Consider the following 12,531-nt stretch of genomic DNA (forward strand, 5'->3'; position numbering starts at 1 on the left):
GCCCAAGCATCCAGAGTCCAGACCCCACGCCGACAGGGCCAAGCTCCGTCTGACCGTCTGAGTTTTTTTTTCTTTTTCAAATTTGCGTTTGTAAGAATTCAAGTCTGTAACTGAAAATGCAATGCGTAGAATTTAGCAATTCTTTCACAAATTGAACCACGCATACAGAAGCGCATGCATACAAAAAATCTCGCAACAAGCAGATGAAATTTCGATTTACTTTTGGCGCATTCGTGAGAAAGACTGCACTTTGGACTGCCCATGAATCCGTAAGGCCCAGACCCAGACGTATGTTTCCCGGCCTGTGCTGCTGATGGGACAGGCTCATTTAAAATTATCCTATAATCACATTCAAAATCAGAACAAGAGCAGAAGAACAAAACAGTTTTTTCTTTGGGATTGGGAGGCGGGCGCAGGGGGATCAAGATGGATGAAAGTTTAAATTAAGTCGGTCGAGCTTGAGAAAAATCATCAAAAGTTTTATTCACACAAAAGCAGTTTGATGGATTCCCATCTGTGCTATATAAATAAACCAAAGAGACAAAAAATATGTCATCTTTCTCTATTCTCCGTGAGTCCGTGTGAATGGACAACAACAATGCATGATGTCTATGACACTATCTATACACATGCATGGAAGGTGCAGCTAGCCTACGCGCACCAGCCTCCATCACAACCCCGCAGGGCTGCCGCCCTTCCTGGGGTCGCTCACGGCGGTGAGCCTCCCGCGGAAGACGCCGTGGCCCGGCGCGGCCGGCGGCTCCGCCAGCTCGTGCACGATGAACTGGCATACGGCGCCCGATTCCGTGCTCCTCAGCCAGTGCCCCCTCTCCTCCAGGAACGCCCTCGCCGCGCCGCTCAGCGCGATCACCTCGCCGTCGGGCACCGTCAGGTTCTCGTACGTCACCACGTTCGGGATCAGCTGCAGGAAAAAGGAACAGCACATTGTTCACTCGTCGAGCGAAGCAGGGCCTTGCCATGGCCGTCCTGACTGTGTTTGATTGATACCTTGTGGTACACCCTGGGCTGCTGCACGGCGGCCAGAGGGTCCATGCCGACGACGAAGTGGTTCAGGAACACCTGGGTCACCGTGGCGATGATGTCCGTGCCCCCGCTGCCTCCGAGGACGCCGGCGAGCTGGACGTTCTGCGGACAGGTCCAGGGCTTCCATTTCAGTATGAAGCGAGACGTGCTCGTGCCGTCAGAACGACGACGGAGTGATGCGATGCAAGCCAGACGGCGGCACGTGAATTGTACCTTGAGTATGATCAGCGGCGTCATGGAGGACAGGGGCCGTTTCCCAGGCGCTATGAAGTTGGCCGGCGCGGGCGGGAGGTGGTCCGGCGTCCACTTCGCGGGGACGGAGAAGTCGTCCATCTCGTTGTTCAGCACGATGCCCGTCGACGGCGACAGCACCTTGGCGCCGAAGTAGTAGTTCACGGTCGTCGTCATCGCCACCGCGTTCCTGTCGCCGTCCACCACGCACAGGTGGCTGGTGCCGTGGTCATCCAGCTGCCTCCATCTGATGCCAGTGCCGCAACCCACAACAGAGTTCATTAATCTCTCTGATGACCGTTGCAATTGACGGAAGCAATGTAATTAGGTAGGCATACTTGGGGAAGTAGTAGCCGGGAGGGAACGTCGTGTTGTCCACGATCCTTTGCCGGACTTTGTCGGCGAATGGCCTCGACAGCATCGCGGCGACGTCGCCGGTCACGTTCACGAAGTCGGGGTCGCCGAGGTCCATCCGGATGGCTAGCATGTGCTTGATGGATTCGATGATCCGGTGGATGCCAAGGAACCCCTTCAAGAACTCGAGCGATTTGTACCCTTGCAAGATGTTCAGGATCTGCATCGATCATACGAATGAACCAAGAAAAAAAAATGCACGTCGCTTCTCGCATTTGAATCGATCGAATCGTTGCAGCAGGAGCAAGCACTGACCAGCGCCATCCCGACGGTGCCGCTGGACGGCGGCGGCATGCCGAGGAAGGTGTACCCCATGGCGTCGGCGCGCATGGCTTCGCTCACCTCCACCTCGTACCCTCTGAGGTCGTCCACCGTCAGGATCCCGCCGGCCGCCCTGACGTCGCGGACCAAGTCCTCCCCGACGGCGCCGCCGTAGAGCGCCGCGGCGCCCTCCTCCGCCACGCGCTCCAGCGTGGCCGCGAGCGCCGGGTTGCGGCACGTCTCCCCGGCCGCCAGCACCTTCCCCGCCGGCGCGAACACGGCGCGCAGGCCGGGGTCCGCGAGCACGGCGTCCTCGCTCTCCCTGAGCGCGCGGGCCACGTACGCGACCACCTCGTAGCCGTCCCCGGGCCAGGCGGATCGCCGGCGCCACGAGGTCCCGCCACGGCAGCCGCCCATACCTGCGTCCACGTGGCGTGGAGGCCGGCGAGCTCGCCAGGGACGCCCATGGCGAGCGCGCCCCTGTACTTTGTCGTCGGGTCCGCGGCGTACATGTCCTGGTGTTTGCACAAAACCAAAGCTGCAGTAAGAAGATGCTGTTTTACTTTGTTCAAATTTCTCTTTTGGGCGGGGAAACATTCTGTGCACATTTCCAGACTTCAGGAACTTACTAAAGGCGGTAATTGTTGTTTTGCTTTGGACGTTAAGTTATTTTTAACATGTAATTCAAGAAGTAAAATTCATCTGGAGCCAAATTTAAAACAGACCACTAATAAAAAAAATGCTACGCTTTCTCCGATCCCTCGTGCCACCGCTACCTGCCATTTTGATGGGATTTTGTTTGAGGCTGTGCTGTTCAGATCTTGGGCGTGCCTGAACCACGTGGCTACAGAAAAAAATAACAAAAGGCAGATAGCAATCGATGCGATCTTGGGGCAAATCTGCTTTCGTTTTAAAAATTTGAGGAAGTACAGTCTGAACTGTAAAGCCGAGTAGGTCACCGAAGATCCTACGAGGGCACCAGAATTTTACAGAAATCTCATAAGAATCGGTTCAATTTTATAGAAAAATAGACCTGAGTTGTATTCTTATCTAATTATTTCTTGCAAATGTATGTGACGTGGCAGTTGACCATCCCGCTGGGTAGGTCGAGCCTAATTTTTTTGGGCCAAGGTCCAGGGCGGGCTGCCTGCGTATTTTATAGTGTAAAATAGCAATAAACAGTATTTCGGGCTAGCTTCGGGCCAAGAAAAAAAATTCTGGGCAACGGGACCTCTGCACAGGCCCTGTCCAGTAAGGTTCGTGGGCAGGCTAAAACCCATTGGGCTCAGGCCCGGGCTCATTTTGCTCAGGTATATTTGCGAGCACCCGACTTTAGTAGTTGTCCCCAAGAGATTCACAACTTTTGTGTATGAAGTCAGATAAATACAAACTTTATATAAAACTTATAGAACTCAATGCAATCTGCAACTTTATAACTAATAAGATTTTTATTTGAAATTATTTACTAAAATTTCTTTTAATGTTCTTACATTTAAAATTTACGGGTTAAAATTTCGAACGACCTCGAATGTTGACATAGTCTATACAAAAGTTGCAGTTATCAATGTGATTTACCATCTACAAAGTTACAGATCACATGGATAACTACAACTTTTATATAGACCAAGTCGACGTTCGAGATTGTTTGCAAACTTTAAATTTTGAATTTCAAAAATTTTAAAACGGAGCCATAGTAAGAACATGGTCTTTTAGTTCGTTCAAGATTTTCTCTTTGGGCGGGGAAACATTCTGTGCACATTTTCAGACTGCTGGAGATTACTGAAGGTGGTAATTATTGTTTTACTTTGAACGTTTAGTTATTTTAATCTGTGATTAAAGAACAGAAATTTGTCTAGGACAAATTAAAAACGCATTGCTTTTTCTACAGTGCGACAGCCAAAAAAACATTCCAGAATGTACAGGAAAAAACTAGCACATGTAATTGATGGTTGGTGGTTGCAGCTAATCTCAGGCCGTCTCTGATCTCTGAAATTCTGACGCAGAATGCAGATGGCAAATAAAAAAGACCGTATTCGGCACTAAAAAAATTAAACTTTCTTATTTGGCACCAACAACGACGTCAACTAGCTGATGAAATGACATGAATGCCCTTCCCGCACGCACGCGTGCGTCGCTGAGCGCCTGAGCCGCCGCGTGCTTAGTGCCCTGGCCAGCTGTTAGCTTGATGACGTCATTATGACGTCGTGCCTATATCATATACTTCTCTTTTCCTCTTGAAAATAAAACCAAAAATACATAAATACCTTTACTCGTCACCGCAGCCAAGAAGACGAAAGCAAGGAAGCGGAGCACTTGCTAATGGAGAAGAAGCAGACGACAGAGTGCCGTGACGCCGGCGAGTTCACGCCAAGAGGATGCCAAGAGGAGCCGATCACTATTCACTAGCCAAGCTGTTCATGAAGATTCTTTGCATCAAACAAGAACCTGGCAAACGAGGTTTGCGATGAGTCGTCGTCCTGCATCGCTGCTATTGCTTCATTCTTGAGAGCTGCCGCTCGGACCCTGATGCTCCTGCCGTCCTCAGATTCCATCGCTAGCCTCACCTTGGCCTCCACCTCCTCGGATTTGACGAAGCCCGTCGTGTACCCCTCCATCTCCACCCCAACGCCCATGCCCTCGGTCACGAGCACCTTATTCATCAACTGCTCCGCGTAGAACGGCCAGCACAGCATCGGCACCCCCCCCTGATGGCTTCCAGCGTCGAGTTCCATCCGCAGTGCGTCACGAACGCGCCCGTCGAGGCGTCGACGGGTGGCGCAGCACTTCAACCTGCGGCGCCCATGACCGCACGACGAGGCCCCGGTCCTTGGTCCACTCCAAGAACCCCTCTGGAAACAGCGTGTCGAGACTCTCCAAATCGCCATCGTCGGTGCCGGCCAGCGGCGTCCGCACAGCCCACAGGAACCGCTGCCCAGACCTATCAAGGCCAGCGGCGATGTCTCGTAGCTGCTCAGCCGAGTGCGCGCATCTGCTTCCGAAGCAGAGGAACACGACGCTCTTCTCCGGCTGCGCGTCGAGCCACGCGAGGCACTCGTGCCGCCACCTCTCCGCCGCGCGCTCTTGGTCCGCTTCTGCGGCGCTCGTGCCGTCGCCGCCGATGACCAGCGGCCCCACGCAGTAGACCGGGGGCAGCACGTACTCCTCGCCGGCGTTAGCAAGTGCTCGCTTCCTTGCTTTCGTCTTCTTAGCCGCGGTGACCAGGATAAGTAAAGGTATTTATGTATTTTTGGTTTTATTTTTAAGAGGAAAAGAAAAGTATATGACATAGGCATGACGTCATGATAACGTCATCAAGCTAACACCTGGGCAGGGCAGTGAGCACGCGGCCGCTCAGGCGCTCAGCGACACGTGCGTGCGTGCGGGAAGGACATTCATGTCATTTCATCAGCCAGTTGACGTCGTTGTTGGCTCAAATGGACGGCAGTGCTACGTAGGTAAGAAAATTTCAACTTAGTGCTAAATAAAAAAAGTTCAAATTTTTTAGTGCCAAATATGAAAGACTGATTTGTTTCAGTACCAAATACATAATTCTCCCAATGAAAAACTAACAAATGTGAAGCATTCCACTAGTAATAAAAAAAAAGTGCCACGCGTTCTCCGAGCCCTCCTGCAGTCGTGCTACTGCTACCTGCCATTTTGATGGGATTGTTTGAGACTCTGCTGTTCAGAACTTGGGCGTGCCTGCACCGCGTGGCCAATAACAAAAGGCAGATTGAACTCGATGCGATCTTGGGCCAAAATTGTTTTGTTTTTTTTTTAAATGAGCAAGTACAGCCTGAACTGTAAAGCCGAGTAGGCTACTGAAGATCCTTTGAGTTGTTGGAGCCGTTTACTTGAGGAGGATAGGTGTACGAAACATCCCTATTCGATAGTGATGATATTCTTATCTTATTGTTTGTTGCAGTTGTATACTTGTATGTGACATAGTGGTCGAGCGCACATGATGATTTTTTTTCAACTTTAAGATGAAAAATTGCCATAATTAATTAAGAAAATGTCCTATAGCAAACATAATATTGCCTAGTGTCCATGAATATGTATTAACATCGGATGGCGTCATGCAACAAATTCATTCTTTTAAGATTGCCGTGCAGTCTTAACGTCATGTTCGCTCCTGCTTATTATCTATTTTTCTCTCACAACAAAATAATATCAGCCGACTTGTCAACCGCAGAAACTACACATATTTAATAAAGAAATGATTTGAGCGATTTTTATATAGATAATAATATAGGAAATGTTTAAGGTTGCGTGTCTTTGCGATGGCAATTGCAGCGGAATCTGTCCTCTCATCAAAAACGAAATGCAGCGGAATTTGTGGCCTGGGGCTGGTCGTATCGGCTTCAGTGTGTGTGCCGTGTGCGCGCCTATCACTAGCGTAAGCGTACCTGGCCCACCAGACAGCGACACGCGGACAACCCAACACACTTGGGCCAGGTGTCATGCGGTCCCACATGTCATGGACCTGTATGGCACGAAACGAAGGGCAGTGTCCTCTCCTTGCTCGCGAGTCGCAACGAGCCTCCCGCCCTTGTTCCAACGAACTACGTACGGAGTAACAATCAATGACGAGCAACAGAACAGAGGAGGGGCGATGTGCGGAGCGCACGCAGTCACGCACGTACGTACCGGCGTGGCGGCGGCCGGCGCGGTCTCCCGGGCATCGAAGGCGACGGCGTCGCCGGAGGCGGCGTCCCTGACGACGACGAAAGCGCCTCCGCCGAGGCCGCTGGACATGGGGTGCACGACCCCGAGGCAGAGCGCGGCGGCCACGGCGGCGTCCACCGCGTGCCCGCCCGCGCGCAGCGCCGCGGCGCCCACCTCCGAGCACCGCGCGTCGTCCGCCGCCGCCGCGCCCACGCCGGACTCCACCTCGTGCGGCGCGCTCCGGCTCAGCCGCGCGGGACCGGGACGACGGGCGGTCCCGTCGCTACCGGAGCTCATGAACAGCACGACGCCCGCCAGCGCGAGGAGCGCCGCGGCGATGGCCAGCGCCGTCCACGGGCGGCCTCGCGGAGGGTCGTCGTCCCGGTCCCACCACACTGTTCCTCCGTCGTCTCGAACTCCGAGGAGAGGGCCCCGGAGATCCTCTCCGTTCGCGGCCATGGCTGCTCGCGCGCCCCGCCGGCCGCCGCCCCCGAGATTCTCGCCCGGATCCTTGGGCAGGACAGGACGCTAGAGGAGAGGAGGGGGATTCTTTTATTCTTGGATGGCGACAGCTCGATCGGTCCCTTGAGCTTGGTGGTGAGAGCTGCAATTATATGGACAGTGCAATCTGGCAAATGGGACGTCTAACTGTTGGCGCCGATTTTTTTTTTTTTTTTTTTTTGCCCCCTCTCTTACCCTCTAGGCTCTGGATCTTAAATAGCTAAACACCTTGTTCGGCTGGTTGGGACTGGGCTTGCTGGAGCTGGAGTGGGCTGATCCCTGCTGTTCGGCTGGTTGGGGCTGGGCTGGTTTGACTTCATCATGTCCATTCAAACCTGCTGTTCAGCATGCATTTCAAATCTGCTAGTCGGCATAGTCCATTCAAACCTGCTGGTTGGCGCCACATTTGTTGAATTCAGGCGCCAACAACCCAGGTTTCACTACACAATTGCTGCGAATGAACAGTAGACTAAACCAACCATTTCAGGCATACATTTCATACAAGATAGACAACCAGGTGTCAATAGTCAGTACATTTGTCACATACAGCACAGTAGAAGCATGTTCCCAGTGGAAAAAATTTTTGTATCTAAGACAAGGCCAATAGGGCACATATGAAAATCACTGAATAACACAAGCTACATGATGGAACTGCCAAAGGACAACAGTTGATCGATCGATTTACAAATCAAGAGAACAACACAACATAGGTAGGGAGGCCACCATTCTTAAGCTGGCAACAAGGTCAGCTGCCTTGCTCAAACACAGGTCCTTATAGATGACCGCCCTCTACCCTTAACAGCTGTTTTGCTACCTCTACCACTACCAGCCACATCACCTCCTCGCCTTCTAGCAATGCCCTGAGGCAGCGGCACTGCTTGGCTCCCAACTGGGCTTACCTGTAACAGCACAGAGCCAATTGTCAAATTCCTGTCCATTTGCAGTGTAACCATCAACTTGACACTAGCACCCTTGGCTTACCTGTACCCCAAATGTGAAAGTCCACGGGTAATCCACATCCTCACATTGTCCATGGAATCATTTGAACTTGCATTAAGCCACTACACTGACAGTGGGCTTAGTGGATGGAGTGGCTTCATTACTTCATCTTTTATCAAGTAGTTATGAAGGGCAAAACCTGCCTTAATAATGTTATCCTGCTTCTGCCTAGGATAGTGTGGCACTCCTTTCAACATGTGCCACCTAGCTTTGACCACTCCAAACAATCTTTCCACCACATTACGCAAACTAGCATGGTGGAAATTGAATACCTCGTTAGGGCCTTCAGCCGGCCTATTGTTAAACTCTTCCAAATGATACCTGTGCCTTTTGTGTGGCCCCAAGTAACCATGTTCACCTGCATACCCCGAGTCCACCAGATAGTACCTACCTGCACATGCCAAGGCCTTCAACTTATTAGTAAATCAAACACCTGCATTACCATGACAACATCGAGAACAATTTTAAACAGCAAATGCAACTAACCTGGCGGTGGGTGCGGGAACCTGGGTTTCTTCCAAGCTTCCCTAAGGACCCTCATATCATGCACTGCCCCCGCCATGCCAACACCAACAAATGTAACCCACCCATCAAAGTCACAAACTGCGACCACATTTTGGCTTGGCCAACCGTGCCTATTTATGTAATCATCATGGAACGCCCTATCAACACTGATCCTGATGTGTGTCCCATCAACAGCGCCTATTGCGCCATCAAAGAAAGGTGTGTACTTGTGCGGCCTATCATGCACTTTTGACATGTCTACGTGCCTAGGTGTACAAATCACGTCTGCAAAGTTAGCAACACATTCCAACACTTGACCAAACCTCTCACTAACCGTCCCAAGACCCCTTTTAAACTGTTCTCCCATGTCCCGCTGTCCGACTTGTTTTGCTAGTGCCCAAAGAAACATCCCTAAAGCCTCCTGCGTATCAAAGTCCCCATAGTCTCGCAGGCCATGGTTACTAATTAGCATTTTGTGCAGTTCATAAAAAGCAGTAGGTTCCATACGGAAATTAGTACTGCTCCTTTTTGGGTGAGAAAGAACCTTGCGTACCCACTGACTGCCGTTCAACTCTTGCCAACCGAAGCAAGGAGGTGGTACCGGGACATCAGCTGCTACAGCAGCTGCGTATCCGCCAACAGCAGCAGCATATCTCACGTCCTCCCAGTAACTAGCGCTGGAATCACTTGAATGTTCACTAGCGCTTTCACTTCGCGACATGCCTCTTCTATCCCTTAGCAATCAGTCCCCTGATACAAAACAGCATCATAGTTAATGCACAGTCGTCCAGATGGGAAACAAGAACACAAAGTAGATAGCAGCATGAGTGCATGACAGCATGTAACCAACGAAGCTTATCAATCATAGAATCCAACTGTGCACTGAGCAGAACACTTGTTCTAAACCAATCATAGAATCCAACTGTGCACTGAGCAGAACACTTGTTCTAAACAACAACCCTGGGCTGTTGCCTTGCAGTCTGATGACGTTGATAGACCATAGATACAACCAAATTGATTCTTAAAAAAAGGAAACAAAGTAATAGTAGTGCTAATAACAAGTTAGCAAACTGAAGTCTAAACTTTCCAAATGGAAATCCTAACCTTACAGCTCCGCTGACCAGTTCTCACGATGATGCCCAGCCGCTGGAACAACCTGCAAACTAGCAAATGGAACAAGTTAGTTATAGCAGTTGTACGTTATAAAGCCGCACTAATCCATAGATAGATTAGATTGAAACCACATCAAACATTCAACACAGGTACTAAAACCATGTCCGACATACACGAGGTCAAATGGAAATAAAAAAAGTGCCCAACAGAAGGTTCGTTACATAGCGACAACTAAAACAAATGCAGTAAAAAGCAAACTAGGTAGGCTTCACTCAAACACACGACTGCTTCTCGGGGACGCTATTTGTTGCCGGCGTTTCTGCCATTCTTCCAGGTCCAGGTGATGTAAGTGAGGCGGTCTTCTCTGTCATCGATATTCTTGTACTGTTCGCGGCACCCCCTCTTCTGGAAAAGGTCACATGCCATAAGGAACAGCTCTGACTTTTGGGAGACACCGTCGTCACGTAGCATTTGCATGACCTCAGCCATCTCCTCTGCCTCAGTGGGCTTTGCACTCCTAGCCCTGATGCTGTCAGAGATGTCGGCCAAGTACTCTCCAACTTCCTTCGACCTCTTTGTTTTCTTTGGGCTGTTGACTTCATTGTCTGTCGTGGCCCTTTTGGAGGAGGCTCCGGCACTGGAATGGCTAAACGGTGCGAAGGGCGTCCTGGGGGGAGTGTGTGTTGCATCTTGAACACCACCCGCAGCATTGAGTGTCCCCCTCTCCTGGTGATGATCACCGAAAAGGGCCCACAGTTCATCGAAGTGGGCGGGGGGTTCTCCAAACTCTTCCGCATTTGCACTCGGTTCCTGCATAATGGTAACCATATGTTGGGATTAGTTAAAAAGCACAAATAAGACCACATGTTAGGATTAGTACATAACAAAGGAAAGGGAGGAGGCATTACCGCTTCGTGGCTGCCTCCTTCAGTTTGGTTGGCTACCAAGTCTTCGCTCACAACTGCCCCTGTGGTTGGGTCCCGCCCAAGGCCTGTTTTTTTCTGTAGGGTTTGCCAGGTGAGAAATTTCTTTTTCATGTCAGTTAACTTGTTGCGGATCTGCCTCTCATCGTACGGCAGCCCCGCATCCCTACAACACTGGTACACATTCCTCCACCCTTCCTTACTTGGACCTTTTTTACACCAGTTGTATTGGTTCTTCTCATTTATACAGATGTCGAGCAGCAGTTTAGCATGCGTTTTTTTCCAGGTCGCCCGTGGAGCATGCATCTGTTCATTGGCAGCAATGTATGCATCGGTTGGGTATAGTAGGACCATGGATTGATTAGCAAGAAGAAACGTACGCGCTCACACAATAACTAAGTCCAATGAGAAAGGGGCGGAGTCGAACTCACCTTGAATGGATGATTGGATGTCCGCGGACGTAGGAAGTACCGCAGACTTGCAGAAGGCGAGCAGGATGACGAGGATGACAGTGCCAGCGTAGGGAGCTATGCACAGGTGGTACTGCGCAAAGGTTCCTACATCGAAGGAATAGAACAAATTAAGTTAAGAAATGTATGAACATGTGCATTACAGACGCAACAAAAAGCACGGCTTCATAGCACTGAATAAATGTAACGGAACTATAAACATCTCAGAATGAAGTTTTGATTTACTTTCCCTCAAGTAAAAACATAGACAAGCACGATATAGTCATAAGTCACTAGAAGAGTTTAATTTGATCCTATAGAAGGTATCAGCCAAGTGTACAAGCATTAACAGAAAGGAACAGCCAAGAGTCACTACAAGAGTTTAATTTGATCCTAGTTTCTGCCATAGGGGTGCAATGTAAAAAAACTGGACATAAGCAAGTTAGTAAGATATCGATTAATACCATTCACATTGTATAAATGAATTTGGATCTCCTGTATGCAGTTGAGCTTAGAAGAAACCAATAGTTTGTATATGATATGAACAAGTACAACTGAGTTATATATGTAACCAGATCTCAAATGTAGATCAAACAAGTCCCAATTTGGGTACTCCTATTTGGGTGCTCGGCCACTCGATAAAATACGTACAACACTTTTCAACAAGTCCCAATTTGCATCGCAAGTACGAGCAAACAGCAGGATTCCTCCGACCAAGTTTGCTGCCAGCCGTCCAGCGGCCCCAACCCAGGTCGCTAGGTGATGCTGTATGCAGCTAGTGCGCCGCCGCTGCCGCGGCTCAAGCTGGAACCCATCTCCCTCTACATCCACTACGACGAGCCTGATCTCACGTCCGCCAGCGACTGGAGGCCGGATCTCACCGCCCACGAAGTTAACCAGTCTTTGAATCACCTAGCCCTAAGTCATATGAACTAAGAACCGCCTTACCAGAGAAAAGTCTCGTGGACGTCGGAGTGGAAGCATTCTCCGTCGCCGTTGCCGCCGCGACGCCGCCGCGGCGTCGCGACCTGCGCCGTCTCGTCGCCTAGCTCGCGTGCTTTCGTCCAGCGCCAGACTCCGAGCCGGAGGTCTGACTAGTGGATGCGTTCCGGGCCGTGGGGCTGTGGGGGAGTGGTAAGACGACGTCGAGGCCGGATTTGGAGACGGGCGGATCTGAAGGGTGAGCGCGGGCAGGGATACGACGGAGGCTGACTGACGGAGTTGGAGGCGGCCGATGCGGGAGGTGCAGTGGGCGAGGTCGAAGGCGGAGGATGCGGGAGCTTCGATGGGAGGGGTCGACGTTGGCTGCTGCGGATGCGAGATGTCCGATGCGAGGTTCGGAGCCTGACGGCGGCGGCTGCGGGAGGTCCGATAGGAGGGGCCGAGTGTGGTTGCGGCGGAGGGGGGAGCTCCGATGGGATGGT

At 51.0% G+C, this 12,531-nt stretch overlaps 2 protein-coding genes and 1 pseudogene across 2 annotated transcripts; all 3 read right to left on the reverse strand.

Moving 5' to 3' along the window:
• Window positions 1-448: 448 nt before the first annotated feature.
• On the reverse strand, window positions 449-7,282 carry LOC136461756 (glutathione hydrolase 3-like). The gene is given in 8 exon segments (XM_066461063.1): window positions 449-922; window positions 1,009-1,146; window positions 1,258-1,522; window positions 1,614-1,849; window positions 1,945-2,313; window positions 2,315-2,374; window positions 2,376-2,465; window positions 6,601-7,282. Coding segments are annotated over 8 exon segments (1,887 nt in total). The 5' UTR covers window positions 7,078-7,282; the 3' UTR covers window positions 449-670.
• On the reverse strand, window positions 4,215-5,187 carry LOC136457269 (UDP-glycosyltransferase 88F3-like; annotated as a pseudogene).
• A 2,753-nt stretch (window positions 7,283-10,035) lies between the features above and the next one.
• Window positions 10,036-11,922, reverse strand: LOC136460289 (L10-interacting MYB domain-containing protein-like). The gene is made up of 4 exons (XM_066460050.1): window positions 11,919-11,922; window positions 11,090-11,215; window positions 10,644-10,867; window positions 10,036-10,545 (listed from the first exon to the last, which is right to left on the reverse strand). Exons 1-4 carry the CDS (start codon window positions 11,920-11,922, stop codon window positions 10,036-10,038), a joined length of 864 nt encoding a protein of 287 aa, XP_066316147.1.
• Between the last annotated feature and the right edge of the window lie 609 nt (window positions 11,923-12,531).

Source organism: Miscanthus floridulus, chromosome 6 (genome assembly GCF_019320115.1).
Source record: "Miscanthus floridulus cultivar M001 chromosome 6, ASM1932011v1, whole genome shotgun sequence".
Classification (NCBI taxonomy): Eukaryota; Viridiplantae; Streptophyta; class Magnoliopsida; order Poales; family Poaceae; genus Miscanthus; species Miscanthus floridulus.